This window comes from Leptonychotes weddellii, chromosome 1, assembly GCF_054177405.1.
Source record: "Leptonychotes weddellii isolate Sample4059 chromosome 1, ASM5417740v2, whole genome shotgun sequence".
NCBI classification, from domain to species: Eukaryota; Metazoa; Chordata; class Mammalia; order Carnivora; family Phocidae; genus Leptonychotes; species Leptonychotes weddellii.
The window spans coordinates 71,000,208-71,023,921 of NC_138369.1; the positions used below are offsets into that span (position 1 = coordinate 71,000,208).

A 23,714-nucleotide genomic window follows, 5' to 3' on the forward strand; every position below is an offset into this window, starting at 1 on the left:
GCTTGATCCCAGGACCCTGGGATCATGACCTGAGCCGAAGGCAGACGCTTAACGACGGAGCCATCCAGGCGCCCCTAGAATTACTTTCATCTGCTTACTTACCTTTTTTTTCCCCCCAGCTGGGTTAACCCAAAGTATCACATAGCTATATGCTCATTCTTTTGAAATATTTATTGAGTATCTACTAGACAATACCAAATACTATTCATTGGTCAGTCCTTAGTGAGGTTAGGGGGTTGAGGGAAGGGTTAGATGAGGAACAATTACAGACATACAATTAAAACTTAAGTTGACTAGAGCTATATTTACTTCTTTATACATATGCAGTTAGTAATACCAGAATAGTAGTACTTTATTTCATAATCATTAATACCTCTATTGTTTATAGAAAATCTAAGTTAATAAAGATGATGGCCAGCCAATGTTTATAAAGAATCCTAGCTTATATCAATGATCTCTGAACTGTCACACAAATACTTTTTCACCACTAGCTCTGCCTACTGTAAACAGACTTGATTCTAAAGGCTCTATCTCAAAAAACTATTTCCCAATTCTGAGTTGGATGATCTTGGCTTGCCACATTTGGACAAAGCCCTCAACCAGCAGTTACAGTTTTAGCTCTGCTAAGCTCTATATAGCTAATGGCTGTTCTCTGGAGCCTGGATCCCACTAATTTAAAAACATACCTGGGGCGCCTGGGTGGCTCAGTTGGTTAAGCGACTGCCTTCGGCTCAGGTCATGATCCTGGAGTCCTGGGATCGAGTCCCACATCGGGCTCTCTGCTCAGCAGGGAGTCTGCTTCTCCCCCTGACCCTCCCCACTCTCATGCTCTCTCTATCTCATTCTCTGTCTCAGATAAATAAATAAAATCTTTAAAAAAAAAAGCAAAAAACATACCTGTTAGATGTAGTCTGCTTGAGTCCCAAAGATGCTTCATGTGCCGCATTCACGGAATACTATCTCTAAGAGTACCAACTGTAAAGGTGACTAAATACACTGGTCTCTATCAACCTTGGGGGGAGACTACTATGGCTGAATTCTGGCTTTACCTTTGCCATGGCTCAGGTTACCCAAAAGCTGAACATGCTCTACTTCAATACCTAAACGCCTAGTTGCATTTTGTATCTTTTATTATTTATTTGTTTTAATATTCCACATGAACATTAATCATCTTAAGAATCAATGGAAATTTGGGAAGAAAAGCCTTCACCTTGGGCTACTTCTCTAGAAATGGCACTAGGGATGGTAGGGTATATGGTAATAAAATGGCAAATTTCCAGTGGAATGTATTTTCAAACAAAGGCTTGTAGGGACAAAGAGTAAGCTACCATTTATAAACTTTATTATAATATTAAGTTAGATTTTGAACTGAGAGATCTTTTCTCCCTTTACCATACTTTTCAATGAGCTTTCTGTAATTAGATCTGAATGAAATTGGGAGGTTGAATGAAATAAAGTAGCATGAGAAATTTTTAAGCTTCTATTGGTAAACTTTTACTGTGAGAAGATAAACTAAAACATAACTTAGAGGTCTCAGAAGCAGTCTTCTGTCTCATATCTTATTAAATACTACCAAAATAAAGCTGATAATATTTGTTTGCTATATGGATAATTGGAGCTTACCAATTTGCCCCTGAATTAGGATTTTAAGAGGCTAAAAATTCCAGATCAAGTTCATGAAGATGTACAATGAAAGCCACGCAAGCAAAATCTTATCAAATTGAAAGCAGATGATAAATTTATTGTAGACTTTCTCCCACTAAATAACTGTACTCCCTATAGGAAGTCATCAAGAGTGAAAATAATGAGCGCACTATGTGATCTAAGTTACTAATCTGGTAAACAAAACAGAAAGGCCACAATCCAATTTAATTCATGGTATTTCAAAGAAAGAAACATTGTAATTTCAGAAAAATAACTAAGTTCTAATATGTAGGCTACTTTCTGACTGGAAAAATATATTATTACCACATCTGAATAAAAGGTACAAATTAAATAAAGTCCAACTGGGGGTGCCTGGCTGGCTCAGTACAGCATGGGACTCTTGAACTCGGGGTAATGAGTTCAAGCCCCACATTGGGTGCAGATTACTTAAAAAAATAAAAAAATAATAAAACAAGCAAGCAAGCCCATCTGGTCGTGGTGTCTTAATACCATCAGAAAAGTTCAAAGTTCAGCCTGATGTGATGGACCTATTATTTCTTTGATTTCTGTTATTAGCTTTTCAGATGTGATTCTGGGTGTAATCCTGTGTTCTATTTATTAAAAAAACCATATTGTTGCACAATCCTTCACAAGTATTTCCCTAGTAAACTTCAAGCCTGAGCTTTTCAGTAAAATACTTTACTGTACAACAGGCAAGTTTTTTCCTAATGAGCCTAAATGAGCTACCATTAAGCTCTCTAACCTAGTGAAAGATATTCTGACAGTATTTGTAGCAATTTTCTTTAGCCTCTGAACCAGCTGTTAATTGGTTAATTTGTATGACTTCAATAAAAGGAATACTTCTTATTTGGGGATAAGTTTGTGGGCACCCCAGTTAATAATCACTGCCATATAATAAAAATGTTTTGGAATGAGAAGAGTGCTTGGTGCATGAATAGTGCATAGACAGTAAAACGCAAGAGCCACCAAAGTAGACAATTCTCACAGAATCTGCACCTTAAAATTACTGGAAGGAGGCTAGGGTCAATAGAAATACTTTTAGTTTTGTTACAGAAAATAGGAAGCTTCCTTATTAGTACTCCAACTTCACCAATTATTATCAACAAACGTGGAATCGCAATCATTATCAGTTAAAATTACCTTAAAGGTAAGAGCACTCACTATGTAGGTCAAATGATCAGAGGTAATATAAACCATGTTGTTTTGCTTTCCCTCTTTCTCTCTGTGCCTCAATGATTTGAAACTTTCTCCATTACAATATTTGCGTAAAAGAATTTGTATATTTATGTAACATGTACACGTTTGTGTTATATTTGTCAAAAATGAATGATTTAAAAAGAATGTGAGAAACAAAAACAGTGCTTGTTCAGGGCAAAGTAGAGATGAAAATAGTTACTGATCAGTGATAAAGAAATCTCTTTATGCCCATATGTTGTATTGATGAGCTTGTGTCCCCTCTCTCACTGTCTGTCAAATAAATAAATAAAATCTTTTTTTAAAAAAAAGGAAGGATCTAGAATAGTAGTAGAATCATTAAAAAAAATGGCTATTTTTTTTTTAAGGAGATTTTATTTATTTATTTGACAGAGAGAGCACAAGCAGGGGGAGAGGCAGAGAGAGAAGCAGGCTCTCCAATGAGCAGGGAGCCCAATGTAGGGGCTTGATCCCAGGACCCTGGGATCATGACCTGAGCCAAAGGCAGACGCTTAACCGACTGAGCCACTCAGGTGCCCCCAAAATGGCTACTTTTAAAAATACTACCCAAAATTATTTACCAAAAAAAAAAGTTTTTAAAGATTTTATTTATTTGCGAGAGAGAAAGAGGGAGAGCACAAGCAGGGAGAGTGGCAGGCAGAAGGAGAAGCAGGCTCCCTGCTAAGCAAGGAGCCTCATGCAGGGACCCTGGGATCATGACCTGAGCTGAAGGCAGATCTGATTGAGCCACCCAGGTGTCCCAATCAAGAGTTTTTATTTATTTTTTTTTAAAGATTTTATTTATTTATTTATTTGAGAGAGCGAGAATGAGAGAGAGAGAGAGCACATGAGAGGGGGAAGGTCAGAGGGAGAAGCAGACTCCCTGCTGAGCAGGGAGCCTGATGTGGGACTCGATCCCGGGACTCCAGGATCATGACCTGAGCTGAAGGCAGTCGCTTAACCAACTGAGCCACCCAGGCACCCCCCAATCAAGAGTTTTTAAAAAGACAGTCAAACCAAGTATGCTATTGTGTAACTTATTTTGCCTATATCCACTGCTTGAAAAAAAACTTACCTATTGCCATGAATATTTCATTTACATTCATCGATGTTTTAGCTGATGTCTCCATGAATAATAAACTGTTGTCATCTGCATAGGACTGTGCTTCCTGTTTATAGAACAACAACAAAAAAGACATATATCCTTTGCCCATACTATACCTGACTTCCTTTTTATTTTAAGATTTTATTTATTTATCTGACAGAGAGAGACAGCGAGAGAGTGAACACAAGCAGGGGGAATAGGAGAGGGAGAAGCAGGCTTCTCGCTGAGCAGGGAGCCCGATGCAGGGCTTGATCCCAGGACCCTGGGATCATGACCTGAGCCGAAGGCAGACGCTTAACGACTAAGCCACCCAGGTGCCCCTATACCTGACTTGTTGTTATAGAATAAGAGGCTTCCTTATTACTACTCCAACTTCATTACCTATAATCAGCAACTATATAATAAACAATTGTTACTAATTAAGAGCGGTAAGAGAACTCCTGTAGGATACCTTCACAAATTTCTTTTTTGCCTTAACTTCTTGCACTATCCCATTCTGATTCTTCTGGTCTCACATTAAATTTGATTTCAAATGGTAAGTTTCAGAGGGTGGAAAATTATCCTATTCTAAATATAAAATTCTCTTTGATCTCTATGGCAAATTTTATTTATGCTTATCATTTGCAATGAAATCAAAGGGAATCCAAATATCTAATACTGGCTTCAACTACTAAATGGCTAGCTATATGTTAATTTTGAATATGTCATAAATCATTCCTTTAAAAATACTACTACTCTACATTTTTGTCATGCTTTACAGTTTACATGTATCATTGCCTTGATTCTCAAGTTGTTGTGAAGAGCAACCAATCATCTTACCCATTTAATGGAAAAAAAAAATGAGTTTCCTTTGAACTGTTATGTGAGAAGGCCACTTGTGACTCTAACTTAAGGGCTCTATCTCCCCCACTATGCGGGAGAGGTAACCATCTTAGAAAGAGAATAGGTATTATACCTCACATGATTATAACCAGAATTAAATAAAATCACAGGTGCAACATACTCAGCTTACTACCTACTGATGCCAAGAAATATTAGTTCCCTTTCTCAGTCCATGTACTCCATCAATAGCCATCATCAAAGACAATTATCCCATCACTGATATTATATATATAAAATGACCACAACACGGGGCGCCTGGGTGGCTCAGTCGTTAAGCGTCTGCCTTCGGCTCAGGTCATGATCCCAGAGTCCTGGGATCGAGTCCCACATCGGGCTCCCTGCTCTGCGGGAAGCCTGCTTCTCCCTCTCCCACTCCCCCTGCTTGTGTTCCTGCTCTCGCTATGTCTCTCTCTGTCAAAAAAATAAATAAAAATCTTTAAAATTAAAAAAAAAAAAAATGACCACAACGAACTTCTCTCATAGAGAAGCTGAAGAGGAAGAGAAAAGGGAAAATTTAAAAATGTCTAACTAGAGACATTTGTTTTTAAGTAATTGTACTTTATCTTGTATCAGGGAACATTCTTCATTAGCTATACTAAGTAACATATAAAGTGGATTTTTTGAGCCTTTATTTTTGAAGGCCCTTTTTTTGTTGGTTTAAGATTTTTTATTTATTCATTTTGAGAGAGACAGCGAGAGCACGAGTATGGGAGGGGGCAGAGGGAGAGAGAGAGAGAGAGAGAGGCAGGTTCCTTGCAGAGCAGGGAGCCCAACATGGGCCTCAATCCCAGGACCCTGAGATCATGACCTGAGCCAAAGGCAGACGCTTAAGCAACTGAGCCACCCAGGCGCCCTTTTGAAGGCCCTTTCAAGAACCACATAAGTGTAAGCTGTATGTGTATATGTGGGTATGTTTATGTGTGCTGATATAAATATTGGCAGATAAGTAAAAAAGGTTAGGAAAGATACTAAAGTATGTGTGGGGGTGGAGGGATTAGGGTAGGAGGCAATCACCTTTTGCTTTATATACTTATGCACTATTTGTCAACAATTACTTCTTTTTTAACTGTTTAGGTCAACAAAATTTTTTTATTTAAGAGAGGTGGGGAGGGGCAGAGGGAGAAGGAGAGAGAGAATCTCAAGCAGGCTCCACACCCAGCGCAGAGCCCGATGTAGGGCTTGTTCTCATGACCCTGAGATCATGACCTGAGCCAAAATCAAGAGCTGGATGCTTAACCGACTGAGCCACCCAGGAACCCCGGTCAGCAAAATCTTTGAATCAATTTATATATTACAACATGTAAGGACATTTAAAAATTCAGATTTATCATGAGAAACATTATATTACATATAGTAGATCTACATTTGCTTAAAAAATTGTTTTCTATTGGGACGCCTGGGTGGCTCAGATGGTTAAGCATCTGCTTTCAGCTCAAGTCATGATCCCAGGGTCCTGGGATCGAGTCCCACATCGGGCTCTGTGCTCAGCAGGGAGCCTGCTTCTCCCTCTTCCTCTGCCTGCCTGCCTGTCTGCCTACTTGTGATCTCTCTCTCTCTGTGTCAAATAAATAAATAAAATCTTAAAAAAAAAAAAAAATTGTTTTCTATTATTTGCATGGCTTTAACATTATAATTCACGTGTGGATACAGAAGAAAAATTTACAATACATGTGTGCCTTCAAACATACCTGGAAATCGACAGCTCTTTTATTTGCAAGGTCAGCCTTGTTTCCTGATAAAGCTATTACAATGTTAGGACTGGCTTGCCTCTGAAGTTCTTTAACCCAGTTTTTGGCTCTGGCAAAGGACTCCTGGGAAACAAAAAAACAGCTATTTGGCAAATGCTCAAAAAATGGTTAGGGAGCGTCTCTGTAAGACAAGGCTTTAAAGACTCTTCAATGTGACTCAGAAAGAAATTCTTAGGACTACTGTATTATTTGAGACACTTTAATCTTTTTTTTTTTTTTTTAAATCAGCTCTTCTAACTCATAAAAGCTCTGGCATAAATGTCATGATTGGCTATTAGAAAAAAATTCTGAATACCATAACTGTATGTTCAAATTATTTTCATTGTAGAATACATTTCTACTTACCTCATTTGTGATATCATATACAACTATGGCTGCTTGTGCTCCTCTGTAGTACATTGGTGCTAGGCTATGGTATCGTTCTTGACCAGCTGTATCCCATATTTCAAACTTTACTGTTGTGTCATCAAGACACACAGTTTGGGTTAGAAAAGCAGCTGAAAGAAGAAAATGTCTGCAATAAGTTTATCATTTTTACCCTAGTATTTTCATAATATAGAAAAACAGCAGGAAACATGATATACTGCATATGCACAGGTAATAGTGGCTTTAGATACTTGCAAGATCTGGGCCTTGAAACCTGATAGACATATATGCTTATGTAAGACCTGCATAGTAAAATCACAGATTCAAAGATTTTTTCTACATTCTTAAAAAGTTTATTGTAATAGTAAAATAGTTTAATAAACATTTCTTAAATTGTTTTACACATTGTAAACTAAAAAATTTTAAATTAAAAACAATTTAGGAAATATATTGATATTCTTGAAAAACTGCATGGGGGGTGGGGGGGAACACACAGAGAAAGGATTGGCATAGCTATAACTATCGTCTACATTGTCAACGCAATGCCCCCTGTTCCATTCTCCTGGTATTTATTGGCATACTCTGGGGATTTAGTCCCAGGCCTATATCACTAGATATTTTTTGTTGTATTATTTTCCCTTCAAAAATAACACTTTAATTTTTATAACTGTTATGATCTCAATCTAGACTTAATGTGTTAAATATACATTCAATATTGACTCCTAGCTGTTTCAATCCTTGTTGTATAGATTTTTTGCATTTGTGCTTTTTCATCAGTTCTTTTCTCAGATTTTAACAAGAAAGTATCCTTTTTTTTTAAGTAATCTCTATGCCAAACATGGGGCTTGAATTCACAAACCCAAGATCAAGAGTCACAAGCTCTACCAACTAAGCCAGCCAGGCATCCCAAGGAAGTATTATTTTATAGTGATATTTTTGCTTTTAGGGTTAAGAAGTTGCTGTCCAATCTTGCAAATTATGGTATCACTTATTTTCTGAACTGCTTGTTGAGAATAGTATGAAGTAAAATGTCCACTATGATCTTCTTAGTTCTAAGAATAAACACCAAGAAAAACACGGCAATGGATATTTACAAAAAACGAAAAGCCATCAATTTATAAAAAATTGGTTATAATCAAGTGACTTGAACTTTAAAATATCAACTGTTAGAGTAAGTTTCTAAGTATTGCTAGCTGCACTAAAATAAAGATACTTGGGAAACAGACCTACACATAGCCATTTTTAGCAGCATGCTGACACCTTAGTTCTTTTCCTTCATTAACTGGTAGTTAAGCCCTGGCTGCTCTATCATTCATCATGTTAGTATGCCCCTCCCTTTTACTTTTAGCTGAAGGTGTGATATTCAACTCTTTCTCCCAAACTGGCATGGAATTAAAGTTATAAAAATTTTCTAAAAAAAAAAAAAAATTTTCTAAAACTCTGGGGGCACCTGGGTGGCTCAGTCGGTTAAACGGCTGCCTTCAGCTCAGGTCATGATCCCAGAGTCCTGGGATCGAGCCCCGCATCAGGCTCCTTGCTCAGCAGAGCCTGCTTCTCCCTCTCCCTCTGCCTGCCTCTCTGCCTACTTGTGCTCTCTATCTCTCCGTCAAATAAATAAATAAAATCTTTAAAAAAAAAATTTTTTTTTTTTCTAAAACTCTTTCCTCTCATGCAAGAGAATTATGATCCATTTCTGGAAATTGTAGTTTATCTAGTGATGTCAATTTTTCATAAGTGATTCACTAATTAATATCAAATCTGCTGAATAAGCCAAGTCTAATTAGATATTCTTTTACATTAAATATTATATTTATTTTTCAAGGTATTTTTATTTCCATGGTTGATGGCTTTATATTAGCAACTATAACCTTAGTTTTGCAAACATCTTAATTGGAAATGTCTTTATTTTAAGCAGATTCTAATTAATAGTCCTGTGAATTCTTAGAAGTGGCTAGTCATAATTAAAATATATTCTAATTCATCAAACTTTTTCACATACGAAGTTAGCAGAAATATCCATTTTCTTAAATCCTGTATTTATGGTAAAGGATACCAAAAAAGGACTATGTCACTTTTTCAGTCATGAAACGTTCTCCTGCAGAATCAAAAAAATATTCTTAAACACTTTAAGCCTCTAAAACAGTACTTTTCCCATAAAATGAAAAGAAGGGAAAAAAATGGATCACAAAAATACAGGCCATTTCTCAAGTAGTTTGATACAACTTAAAAAAAAAAAAAACTGGATCACAATTTGCATTCAGACTTTGTTTTTTCTATGACCACAAAATACACTGGTAGTAAAAACATTTATTTACACTTACATAAATCAACCTGAGGTTCAGAAACATAACTATTAGTTATGCTGCCTTAAAGGAAATATAATCTGATTCTCAAACACAAAAGATATCACAAAAGGCTACCAGTCTTTTTTATAAATGTATGTACAAAAATGACAAATAAAATACAGGCAAAGAAATTTCAAAAAATACATTAAAAGAACAAAAGCCATGACCAAGCAGATTCAGAAACACAAAGCTATCACACCAGCAGGCTAAAAAAGAAAAATCGTGTATTTAAATAAATTACAAAAGGGCATTTGAGGCAATATCCATTCCTAATACACATGTAGGATTCTTTCAAGTTTATCAAGTGTCCATTCTATCTGTAAGCCCGAAATGAGCATTTTGCTAAGCAGTCTCTCTAAATTTCTAGAAACCAAATAAATAAGACTGTCCACTATCACCATTATTTTTTATTATTTCAAATATCCATAGATAGATTTCTGAAAAGATATTATTTGTAAGAGGAAAGAATGACAAGAAAATCCAAAGGCATCAGCTAAAAAAGTGTAGATAATGAGTTCTTTAAATTGACCAGAACAGATTAAAGTCAAAAGCCTTACAACACACTGGCAATAACCAGGTTTTCAGTGTTATGCTGGGAGGAGAATGAATCCCAATCATATTAACAAAGAACAAGAACAATCAATTCACTCAACTCTTAGAAAGCATCCTTCATCACACCCTATTTTACAGCGCCCACCCCTGTGCAATGAACATTTTCACACTTTTTGTAATCACTGATTTGTATAATCCTTTTCTTCTAGACTGGGAGTTTCTTGAGAAATTACTGTTTGTAATTACTGCTATTGTTCTCCATACGCAACATCTAATAAAAATCCCAGGTCATATATTCAAAACGTTCACTAAATGAAGTTCATAAAAGGTATGTGGCACTATTTTGGGGGTATCTTAGATAACATATGAATAGACAAACAGTTCCCAAATGGGAAAAAAATTGACATTTCAAAAGGCCTCTACTCAAGTCATTATATAACTAACAATCTCAAACAAAATACCATCAAGATCTTTATAACTTGGTAATACCATAGTTTTGTTCATGTGGTATGATAAACAGAGCATAATGCTGGAGGAGGAGAAAAGGACCAGTATTTAGTGGCCAGGGAATGGGTCTTAGGGTACATCAAAAACACATTAAAACAATTAAAAGTGTTGGAGGGCCACAAGAACAGAAATACTGTCTGTTCCAGGATAATCCTGTATTATTAGACATTACATACTGCAAGACCATCATGATTCCTTAACGTTCTCAAGTTTTCAAATACTTCTCCCATAAAACTCAGTGAAGTACAGCTGACATCTTCATGACATCCTTAATGCTTCTAAAATTACACTGCTAGTCATTTATAAGGTTATAAAAATAAACTCTGACACTCAAAATATAAACTACTACATCAATACTGTAGCAACATTAACCACTACAAACTTACCTGAATCTGCACAACCACTTTAATTTATCCAAAACGTCTATTTTCTGGCTAAGAACCATCACTTTCTTAGACCTCTTCATTTTCTCTTCACTTCATCACCAGCACTAGCAGTTGGTTTTCTTTTCGGGCCCATATTTCACAAAGAAACAGCTTTTATCACTTCGAGAGAGTTAACTGTGTACGCGACGACAAGTAGAGAAAAACAAAGCTGCGTTGAGATGTGGGTGCTGGCCTGTCTCAATAGGCTCCCTCTTTGAGCTACATGATCAGTTCCTATTGGTAAGGCTGGCAGCAAGCAAGTAACATTTCAGTCTCAGCAAAACTACAAATTAGTGAATCATAGACCTTGCAGTCAGCTGAGAATAGCTGAAAACTGTAAATGTTAAATCTGCAAATACCAAAGGCCTATATTAATGGGTAAGACCTTCATAAATAATAAGAAAGAGACACTGCAATATACTGGACCAGGGAAAAAATATCCAGATCAATAGCATTAACCAAAGGTTAACAACTAAGAAAAAAAAGCTTAATCTAACAACTAAAATGATTTTACAAGAATTAAACAGAAGGGCATAAAAGAGAAAAACCAAGGAACCAATACCACCTAACTTCTTTTTGAATTTGATAAACAAGAATTACCTTATTAGAACTGACCAAAAATCCTATGAGATTATCAGTTTGATTACATAAAAATTTGATTTTGTTTGCAAACATGTATCATCACCCCAAACACAGGGGTGAAGACATTTTAGGAAAATTTCTACAAAGAAAAATAAAATAAAATAAAAAAAAAAAAAAGGAAAATTCCTACAGTGGATACTAAGAGATTAAATTTTAGTATGTGGGATAGCTCATATAAATCTTAAGAAAAACTTCAAAAGCATAAGCATCAAGGATAAATGTGTGAAGAAAATTTGCAACATAAAAAGTCAACATCACTAGTAATAAAGAAAATCATCCTTATAGCAAAAAGTTGAAAAGAAAAAGGCTGTTTTACCTCCTAACTTAGCAAAAAGGAAAAAAAAAAAAAAGTGTGGCACAAACTCACATATTGCTGGTGACACTGTGTAACTGTTTTTGAAAATAATTCTGCCAACACGTAGCAAAACCATGAAAATGCTCAGAACTCATGGAATCTCCAAGAGATGGTATGGGGAGCAGGAGAGTAGGGAGAACAAACCTTTATGTTCAAATAATTTTTGTATTTAACAATTAGGAACAACCTAAATGTATAAATGAAAAGGTACTGGTGGCTTAGTAGGTATTAAGTAGCAATTAAATAAAAAATTTTTTACATCTATGTAAAATCATGACTAGAAAAGCACAGAAGAAACTAAAAACCAGTAGTGTCCTCATAGTAAGATCATGATTCAATGTTCTCCCTTAGGTAAACTTCGAGAAGTAGTGGATTTGTGGCCTTTTAAACTGAAAGGTAAGAATATAATTGCCAGAAAAGAGAAGGGCCTTGGTTCTGGTTCTCAGAAATAGATCATAAAATCCAAGTTAGAGAGACTGTCTGGAAGTGATTTGCCGGAGAAGCAAAGGTTTTTAGAGGGAAGGAATTTAATAACTGAGTTCAATGGATCAAACTTCAAGATGAATATCCAATCAGGGAGAAGGATGGCAGGAATTGACCAAGTAGCATCAAGAACCAGGTACCAAAATTACCAGGGTAGAAACTGGCTTTGGGAAATGAGTATCAACAGCAGTAACCTAATATAATGGATTTTCTCAGATGAGCACTGACTTTAGATAAAATTGTACACAAAGAAGAAAATATGGATAGTCTAGAGCTGACAGCAGACAAAATAAAAAACTGTGCCCATTTTTATTTCCTATTAAAATCATATATGCATAGTGAGGAATACCCAAGTTGACTATAGCAGCAAAAACCATGTATTCAAGGAAAGAGTTACATTTCAATTAATGTGAGAAAGAGAAGGGTGATAAAAAAGATTAGCAGAGAAGAAAGCATACACAGTGACTGAACTCCCCCAAAAAATACTCCAAAAAGCAAATTCATCTTATGAGATGATCTGTAAAATACTAATCGCGTAGGATTCATTCTTAAAATTAATGAGCATCTGATAAGAGATTGATATCCAGAATATATAAAGAAATCCTACAACTCAGCAACATGAAAAATTTAATAGACATTTGTCCAAAGAAGACATACAAATGAGGAGGAAGCAAAGATGTTTAACATCACTAATCTGTGGGAAAATGAAAATACCACAATGATATACCACTTCACACCCATTAGGACAGCTATTAACAAAACAACAGAAATCAAGAGTTGGCAAGGATATGGAGAAACTGGAACCCTTGTGCACTGATGGGAATATAAAATGATGTACTGCTATGGAAAATGGTACAGAGATTCTTGAAAAATATTAAACAGAATCACCAGATGACACAGCAATTCCACTTCTGATATACACCCAAAAGAATGTTCAGAGCAGCATTACAAGAGCCAGGAGGTGGAAGAAACCTAAGAATCCACAAAGAAGTATCAATGAAAGATAAGCAAAATGTGCTATTATACATGTGATAGAACATTATTCTTCCTTAAAAAGGAAATTTTGACACATTAGAATATAGATGAACCTTGATGACATGCTAAGTGAAATAAGCCAATCACAAAAAAGATACACAGTATAATTTCCCTTATAGGAGATTGCTGCTAGAGCAGTGAAATTCACAGATGGAAAGTGGAATGGTATTTGCTATGGGCAGGGGTGGGGAAGAATGGCTATTTTTTAATAAGTAGAGCTTCAGGTGGGGGAAGATGAAAAAGTTCTGAAGACAAGGAGTGCTGATGGCTGCACAAGGTTCATGTACTTAACGCCACAGAACTGTACCCTTAAAAGATGCTTAAATTGTAAATTTTATATTATGAATATTTTACAACAGAAACCATTTAGCAACATCTAAAGGTAACTCTTGCCAAGTGACCTGCAATCTTGGAAAATATTAAAGGACACCTGACTATCCTAAGGGAATCCACTAACCAGGACATAAACTAGTCACACCTCAACTGTTGAACATTATACTAGTATTTCTGATACTAAACTAATACACATTCTTTTAAAATTAGCCTTGAAGAGTTTGAGTTTAGTTAGTATTAAGTTTGTGCCCCAAACCTAAACACCCTACAATGAACTGATAAAACCAGGATTTGAAACTTAAGGCTAAGAACCTGTGCTTGCCCCACCAAGGGCCCAAACCTTTTAAAATCTTTACTCAACAGACTGGATTTATATAACAAGGATGCATCAAATAATAAATTGGAAGCAGAATGAACACATTACAAAGAGGAAAGGCGAAGAAATGGGAGAAAGGGGAGAGGTTGTTAGAAGTTATTAAATAGTATCAGTTATGAGATGATCTCCAAAGAACAGAAACAGAGAAAAAGTTAATGAAATTAACTTAGACATTGTATCTGTGGACAATAGATATTTTATTAAATAGTTTAAATAGTACTTTACTAAATTCTCATAATATGCAAGGAAAAGATGACCTCTGGTTTCTGATTCTGCATGTATGGAGCTTAGAAGTCACCACCCTACCCTAACGTGTAAAAAGATGAACAAACTGAAAAATCGACAACTCTTCTTAGATCTGTAAGAAAAGTGAGGTCACAGGGCAATCTACTTGTCCTAAAATTGGACAGAAAGGTGGATACAGTAAGGACACAGATCAGAAGACTGAGGAAACCAGCTCAGGTACAAAAACCTGAGCTGTAATTGACAAATTGCTGGAAATTAGGTACAGACAAGTCAAAAACTCTAGAGGGGGCAAAAACAAACAATTCAGACTACATCAAATAAAGCTTTTGTATTGCAAAGGAAATCATCAACAAAATGAAAAGGCAACCTGCTGAATGGGAGAAAATATTTGCAAATGATATATCCAATGAGTGGTTAATATCCAAAATACATGAAGAACTCCTACAACTCAACACCCAAACAATCCAATTAAAAAATGGACAGAGGGCCTAAATATGTTTTTCCCAAGAAGACATACAGATGGCTAACGGATACATGAAAAGATGCTGGACATCACTGATCATCAAGGAAATGCAATTCAAAACCACAATGAGGTATCACCTCACACAGTCAGAATGGCTAGTTAAGAAACAAGAAATAACAAGTGTTGGCGAGGATGTGGGGAAAGGGCAACCCTAGTGCACTGCTGGTGGGAATGTAAACTGGTACAGACACTACAGAAAACATTAAACATTAAACAAAATTTAAAAATATTAAAAATAGTAATACACGATCCAGTAATCCCACCTCTGGATATTTACCTGAAGAAAATGAAAATGCTTATTCGAAAAGGGAAAGCTTGTCCCCTCGCCCCTTCTCTTTAGTGATACACCTTCTCAGCTGGGTTCAAGAACCCAGCATTCAATGCTTCCTAGACAGAACCTCCCAGATCTTTAAAGCATTACTGGCCTTGAAAATGACTCTTTAATGTTTAGCAATAAACCGATCCACTAAGTCAGCTTAAAAGTGTTAATATCTGAGAATTTTCAACATAGGAATGGAAAAGGACAAGTTAAAGAAGGGAGAAGAGGGGCACCTGGGTGGCTCAGTTGGTTAAGTGTCTGTCTTCAGCTCAGGTCATGATCTCAGGGTCCTGGGATCAAGCCCCATGTCAGGCTTCCTGCTCAGCCGGAGGCCTGCTTCTCCCTCTCCCTCTGCCTGCTGCTCCCCTGCTTGTTCTCTCTCTCAAATAAATAAATAGGTTCTTAAAAAAAAAAAAAGAGAGAAAGAAGGGAGAAGAGACAAGGAAGACTTTAACTCCCAGAGTAACACAGGAAACCTATAATCCTAGAATATAATTATTTAAGCCAAGCAACGCCTGAAGAAACTGGAAGTATCTCCAAGGGAGGAAAAAAGTGATGAAAAGACTGGAATCCTTTTGATCCTACCATCATTCGATAAAATTATTTTTGGCTTAATAACCACATCTAGAAATTGATCTTACAGAATTTAAGTCCAGAGTGGAAAAAAATTCCGAGAAAATATCCACTATCAGATGATTACCTAAAACAGCAAACAAAAATGCAAACATTAAGGGCGCCTGGGTGGCTCAGTTGTTAAGCGTCTGCCTTTGGCTCAGGTCATGATCCCAGGATCCTGGGATCGAGTCCCACATCGGGCTCCCTGCTCGGCGGGAAGCCTGCTTCTCCCTCCCCCACTCCCCCTGCTTGTGTTCCCTCTCTCGCTGTGTCTCTCTCTGTCAAATAAATAAATAAAATCTTTAAAAAAAAAAAAATGCAAACATTAAATGTCCAACAGTAAGAGTACAGTTAAAGAATGTGAGATTACCAGTTACTAAAATAAATACAAACACAACAGAGATATTGAAAAATTACCATTAATAAGTGAAATGGAATATAATAGCATGATTATTACAAATGAATTCACAGAATGAAGTTATAGTTAACAGAGAAAGGAAACACAATGGACTAAAAATATAAGATTCCTGATCTCACTCATAATAGAAAAAATACAATAAAAAATGCAGAATGGTAAAATCTAAAGTCCCTGAGATAGTAAAGTAGGTAACAGGCATTCTGTACACTGTTGTTGAAGGGCTGTCTGGAAAATTTTGCCAGATATACAAATGTATGTAACCTCTGACAAAGACAATCAACTTCTAGAAATTTATATAATAGAAATACTTGGGATATATGAGAAGTGACTATGAATTATTCACTGCACTACTGTTAACAGCCAAAAATATAAAACAGTGTGCAAATTCAAAACTAAAGAACCAGTTTAAATATACATCGATATGATCCGTGCAATGAAATACTGCTACAGCCAAGAAAAATGAAGATGCCCTTCCTAAAATGATATGGACAGATCTTTGACAGATTTTGTTTTCCAAGATGGCTTAACAAGATTCCTATACCACATTCTTCTTTCATGACACCTACACTCCTTTGAATCTGTGTGAGCCTATGACTAGAACATAATTGATGCTATCTACTTGACTGCTTGGGCTAGGTCATGAAAGGTCATTCAGCTTCACCTGGTACTTTTTGGGACACTCATTCTTGAACCCAGCCATCATGCTGTGAGGATACCCAAGCCAGGTGGCAAGGACCACATGTAGGTGTTCTGGCTGAGGCCCCAACCAATAGCCAGCAGCAGTTGAGATGATTCCAGCCCCAGCACTGACAGCAACCCATGGGAGATCAGAAAGCCACCTACAAAGCCCAAAACTTCCAGAACCATCAGAGGATAAAATGGTATTGCTCTAAATCATGAAGTTCGTGGTCATTTGTTTCTGAGCAGTAAATAACTGGAACAGTATTAAAGTAAAAAAATGATACATTATAGTGGCCCTGATGTTTCAAATTCCACAGGGGAGAGAATATATAGATTTAAAGTAACAGTAACCTCCCAAGGATATATAACATTGTCTCTGGGGAAAAGAACTGAGTGGGGTAGGAGAATATAGCAGAGAGAGTTTTCAGTGTAATATCATATAGCCATGGTAAGGTCCATATGAAACTTGTAAAAATGCTGAGAAATGCTAAATGTGCCCAATAATTATATAGTGACTTGAGTCCCATATCAACAGATTATCCTCTTCTGAGTCCGAAAGCACCTGCTATCTTCAACGATGGAAACCAAGGATAACTGGTTCCTTATCCTGCCTCTACTCTTCCACATCTATATATTACCTTGAAAAGAGGGTGAATGCTGTTCAACACTTACTTCAAATATTATGTTCTATAAAAGTAGTAAAACACGAAGCATAATTCCTTATTTCCAAAATCCAATATGCAACTTCAGTAGCACTCACTCTCATCTCGAGGAATTTAATAATTTGTTTGCTAGAATTCATATTTATATCAAGATGGCCAATGATCAAAATCCCAAAACCTCTGGAATTACTCCTATTGCTTTTCTCACTCTTCCACCTTCTTATTCTCCTCCACCAAGAGGCCTGTAATAAAAAGCTCTTTATGATGACTCCAAAATATGTTATCTAATAAATTCAGCATGCACCACAAAACTGCATATAAGTAACATCAGATTATTATGGTGTAAGACACAAAAGAGGAAAAGGAACATTTTTCAACAACAAAACTTCCTATATTTTTATCAAGTCAGAATTCTTATTCTATTAAAAGCAAATTTTAAAAAAGCTTCCCACCGCACCACACCCAATCATCATCCAAACAAGTATCGTTTATGGGTCCCTGGTGTCTACAAAAGGTCAATTATCCACAAACCTTAAAATGTTCAGAACAGAGGCAACAACAGAAAGGTAGCAAACACAGACTGAATGCAGCCAAAATAGATGTCATAAAGTCCAAGCATCAAAGCTTATGAAAACTTACAGAATTTTTCAGTATGTAACTGAGAACACACTTCCTTTATATATACATATACGTCCTCTTTTGGGATATATATAATAAAACAGGAAGATCAATTGGAAATTTAGGCTTAATTTAAATAATGGTACGTAATACCATTTTTCATACCTTTTGTGTACTCAATCTGTCTCCCATCCTAAACCATAAGGTCATCTTTGACTTCTAGTACTTAGCACAGTGTTAGGAGCTTGGTAAATTTGTTGAGTAAATGGATTTAAAGACGTTTCACAATCTTACTTCCCAGTATGTGACAGAATAAAAGCAGCAAATTAGTCATTCAATAGAGACTGTTCACTATAGTTAGAGCTAACTGGCGAAAATCATCCTACCAAACAGCTTTGAACACTTCAGCAGCACCAGAGGACATTCAATGAATTAAGTAAGACAGGACAAAAACTGATGTCCAAAATCCCAAATTATGACATAAATTTTAAGAGAAAAAGATTAAATTGTATTGACTGTATTGTTTAATGTGAAGGAGAGTACACAGTTTAAAAGAAAGTTAGCCCTAGGGGCGCCTGGGTGGCTCAGTCATTAAGCATCTGCCTTCAGCTCAGGTCACGATCCCAGGGTGCTGGGATCAAGTCCCGCATCATGCTCCCTGCAGGAGCCTGATTCTCCCTCTCCCATTCCGCCTGCTTGTGTTCCCTCTCTCGCTGTGTCTCTGTCAAATAAATAAATAAAATCTTCAAAAAAAATTTTAAAAAAGTAAGTTAGCTCTAGAAGAACCCTTATCTAGTTCAATCCTCTCATTTTACAAACAGGGCTCACATAAGTGTTCAAAAAAGGGTGCCACGGGGCACCTGGGTGGCTCAGTCGTTAGGCGTCTGCCTTCGGCTTGGGTCATGACACCAGGCTCCTGGGATCGAGCCCCATGTCAGGCTCCCTGCTCGGAGGGAAGCCTATTTCTCCCTCTCCCACTCCCCCTGCTTATGTTCCTGCTCTAGCTATCTCTGTCAGATAAATAAATAAAATCTTAAAAAAAATTTTAAAAAGAAAAAACAAAGGAAGAAAAAACAAAGGAAAAAAAACAAAGAAGGGTGCCAGGATTAGAAACAAGACTCCTAATTACAAGCAATATTTAAGTAGTCATGGGTAACATTTTAAACTAGGGTACTGGAGAATAATTGATGTTTAGACTATTAAAAATTCACTTTTTAGGGCATAACTGGTACAAACTGATATAAAGTAGCAAATCTCTACCAATTTCTCAGAGTAATACAACCTATCTCAAATAGTAACTGAATACATACTTTCTAGAAGGAAAGAGTATTATGCATAACGATATTCTTCCACTTGAAACCAATGCTTAAGTTCCACAAATTTTAATTCTCACTGTATTAGAAAGAACAATGAACATTTCAAGCATCATTTTCCTCATCAATCAAAAACCATGTTCTAATGGTCTGTCTGTAGGTCTTCTGTTCTCTCTGAAAAGTATTTTTAATTGAGGGGTGCCTGGGTAGCTTAGTCAGTCAAACGTCCAACTCTTGATTTCTGGGTTGTGAGATGGAGTCCCACATGGGGGCTCCACGCTTAAGATTAAGATTCTCTCCCTCTCCCTCTGCACCACCCCCTTGCTTGCACGTGCTCTCCCTTAAAAAAAAAAAAAAAAAAAAAGCACTTTTAATTGAGAGCAATGTGTAGATGAAAAAAGATAAAGGCAATAAATGCACAGATTACAATTACAGATCTTCCTTGATTAATGATGGGGTTATTCCCAATAAACCCATCGTCAAGTTGAAAATATAGTAAAAGTCAAAAATACACCTAACCAGGACGCCTGGGTGGCTCAGTCGGTTAAGCATCTGTCCTCGGCTCGAGTCATGATCCCAGGGTTCTGGGATCGAGTCCCCCATCGAAGGAGCCTGCTTCTCCTTCTGCCTGCCTTTGTCTCTCTCTCTCTGATAAATAAATAAAATCTTAAATAAAAAATTAAAAAAGAAATACACCTAACCTACCTTAGTTTAAATGTGCTCAGAACATTTATGTTAACCTACAGTTGGGCAAAATCATCTAACACAAAGACTATTTTATAATAAAGTGTTGAACAGAATATCTCATGTAATTTCTTGAATACTGTACTAAATATGAAAAATGAAATGGCTGTTACCAGTACAGAATGGTTGTGTTTCAGTTATTTACCCTGTGATCACGTGGCTGACTGGAAGCTAGGACTCACTGCTACTGCCAAGCATCCCAAGAGTATTGTATTGAATATTGCCAGCCTGGGAGAAAATCAAAATTCAAAGTACAGATTCTACTGTCTGTATTGCTTTCATACCATCATGAATTTGAAAAATCTTAAGTAGAACCACTGTAAACTGGGGATCATCTATATACAGACTGGTCTTTCTGAAGGCAAACAAGTGAAGGGCAACAGTAGAAAGCTTACTACTACAGGAAGAACATGACTTATTCAGATTCAAATTTTCTGACTGGCTTTTCTTTCTCAGTTTAGGAAGCAAGTTTAATATCCGAATACATTTAGTATTCTATTTAACAGTGTAATTTCTCCCTCTGAGAAAATTTCCACAAATAGTTTATGTGGGTGGCATGAATTTAATGTAATATATATGACTAACCACTTCTGTGAAAACCAATAAATGGAGGGAGAAAATTAGTAAGAATTTACCATGTAGAATTTTAAAAAACTTAGTTGTAAATGCTCATACTATCTACTTGAATGAATCTGCAAAAACTTCATTTTTGGAAGGCTCAAATTTAGTATAAGTATTTGCTTATAAGGTTTTTAAAATCTTTGGTTAAGCGTCTGCCTTCAGCTCAGGTCATGATCCCAGAGTCCTGGGATGGAGTCCCACATGGGGCTCCTTGCTCAGCAGGGAGCCTGCTTCTCCCTCTGCCTGCTGCTCCCCCTGCTTGTGTTCGTGTGCTCTCTTTGACAAATAAATAAAACCTTTAAAAATTTTTTTATTTGTTCCTGTAATTTTCAATGAGAAGGTTTATCTTCCAATAAAAGAAAATCTAAACATGAAGTTTTTTTTTAAATTGTCAAATCCTAAATCAAATGCCATGCACTAGATGGAATAGTCATGATTCCAAAATAAATGCCATGTTGTGACAATGGAACAGTGACAAAAATGACTCAGCAAAAAGTAATGGTGGTGATGATAGTGGTAGCAGCTAACATTTAATAAGCATTTTACTCTATGCTAGGCGCTGTAGCCAAGAAATTTATATGTACTTTCATTTAATCCTCACCAAAAACTTTTTCAAGTTAGGTACCATTATTTCCATTTCTGTAAGAGAAAAATAAAGCTGAGTATGAGTTGCTTAAGATCATGCAGCTGGTATGTGCTATGTGCTGGAACTAAAATTAAAAAAGGCACTTGTTTCTCTAACACAGAGTATAATCAGTCCTTGATTACTTGTGTCACTAAGGGGGAACAGCATTGGTACAGATAACTGAAAACTACAGATACTCTAAGTTCCTTAGCAGAGACAAGGCAGAGTAACCTTGATGGGACAGAGAAGGGGCCATATTCTCGTAAAGGGCCTAACAGGTTAACAGATTTGTGGGAAGGGGTTTCCATACAAACACATACAATTAATATATGATGTAACCAGGACAAAATACTTGTAATCTTCAAACTGGAGCAGTTGGATAAACCACTTATTTTTAGAAATCCTACCCAAACTACAGTTTAAAAAAAAAAAAAAAAAAGCAATTATTCCAAGAACCTTAGTGTCAAAGTAATATTGACTACTCAGAACACAAAAAGCGGTGGTTCTCAAACTTCAGCATATTATCAGAATCACCTGGAAGACTTGTTAAAATTTAAGATTATTGGTTCCACTTCAGTGTTTTGATTGAATATTGGATATAGGAATTTGCACTTTTAACAAATTCCTAGGTAATGCAGATGCTCCTGAACAGGGAGCATTCTGAGAACCACTGCTCTAAACCAAAGCTCAAAAATTACAATACCTGCAAGAATGCTGTTAATGTTCTCATGTATAGTTCTATAACCTAAACCATATGTCTGACATTCCTTTGATGATCAGTGCATACAAAATTAAACTGAGGTATAAAACATTTATCTTTCAAAAGAAAAAAAGCTGAATGACTGCATCTTATTTCATTGCATACTCTAATGTTGCTCTGACTTACACTGAAGATGTACTTGTTTATAAATAGTACTTAAATGTGTTTAAAAACAAATATTGGGTTTTTTTACAAGAGTGACTCACTTGAAATCTTTAAAATCTTTACTCAAGGTGTTAAGTGAAAGACGGCCAGCCCCATCCAACAAATATTTACTGAGGCAATACTAAGCCTCCAGATGAGAGAGCAGGAAGAAAGACAACCACCTGAGCCTTAATATTCCTTGCTAACCTTCTGGGCTTGTCTTAATAAGAACATAAAATGTCATGCAGACTTTAAACCCCTACAAATAAGCTAGAACTCCCCAAAGTGCTAAACCCACCATCTAACTACCTAACCTCATTGTGAGTGTTACAGGGTCAAGGGGCAATTGTATAGGATATTGTGAGACAACATGGATTCTTAAATCAAGCTATCATGTTTAGGAAGAAACACATAAACTACCCTGATATTCCTGATGAATGTAAGGTTCTAGAATACACACAAATTCAAGAGTACAGCATATGATTCCCACATTAAAACACAATCAGATGAAAATTTTAGTTGAACTCTTCAGACCATAATGATTGTTAGATATAAACAATCAAAAACTAAAGCACAGATAAAATGCAAAACATTTGGCCAGGTTCATTTGTTAGGTAAGTCTTACCACACATCAGCCAAAACAAAAATACATATTTCTTACAAGTTATGGACCTGTGGTGTTCATTATTAAATAGCTCAAACCTTGAAATCCTTAAGTGCTTAAATAGAATACTACTATAGTTCCTAAGGGTGAAGAGCTGTTAGCAAAGAGCATAAAAGAACAGTACTCACTATAAAAACATTAAATCACTGTCTTACACCTTAACCTTACACAATGTTTTATGTCTCAAAACAAAAACAAAAACCAGTGCTCACAGCTGTAATCATAATGGTACTATCATACCTCCTCAAGATATTACTATGTAGTCAAGGTAGTTAGAAAGTGTCCAACAACCACAGACACAGAAATTTGGATATAAGTTCCTTTTAAAGTTGGTTTTAAAAGCAAGATCTGACCTGTACAAGTAGAGAATATTAAGGAAGCTTAACACGGAGGAACAAAAAACTTGAAAAATTCATTTATGAAATGTAAATAATCTAATTTGTATCAAATGGAAATGTAAATTTTATATATGCATACACACTATCAGAAAATATGTATATTTATGACTTATTGATACAGGGTTATATTTTTCTTGTAAATGTCCTGCTTGAAATGTCATTAAGAAAAAATACATTTGGATGACAACATCCAAAAAATAAAAAAAATATACAATCACCCAGATAATAGCACCATATAAAGAAAGAAAGAAAGAAAGAAAGAAAGACAGAAAGATTCTAGTCTTAAGCTTCTGAGGCTCCTGCAGTTTCCCAGGAATTAAGTTCTTTACTATAGTATGTCAGTGTTTTTG

The 23,714-nt window shown here is 36.1% G+C and overlaps 1 protein-coding gene and 1 long non-coding RNA gene across 2 annotated transcripts in view; both read right to left on the reverse strand.

Annotated features, from left to right (window-relative positions):
- The window catches only part of RAB5A (RAB5A, member RAS oncogene family), a 30,705-nt gene that overhangs the window by 1,623 nt on the left and 5,368 nt on the right, over positions 1-23,714 (reverse strand). The window contains exons 3-5 of the mRNA XM_006729975.3: positions 6,940-7,091; positions 6,535-6,657; positions 3,935-4,028 (exon numbers count right to left, since the gene is read on the reverse strand). Coding sequence (XP_006730038.1) covers positions 3,935-4,028; positions 6,535-6,657; positions 6,940-7,091 — 369 coding nt within the window. The remainder of the gene's footprint in view (positions 1-3,934; positions 4,029-6,534; positions 6,658-6,939; positions 7,092-23,714) is intronic.
- Positions 120-3,928, reverse strand: LOC145722517 (uncharacterized). The gene is made up of 2 exons (XR_014146819.1): positions 898-3,928; positions 120-686 (listed from the first exon to the last, which is right to left on the reverse strand). It is a non-coding gene; the product is annotated as an uncharacterized LOC145722517 (long non-coding RNA).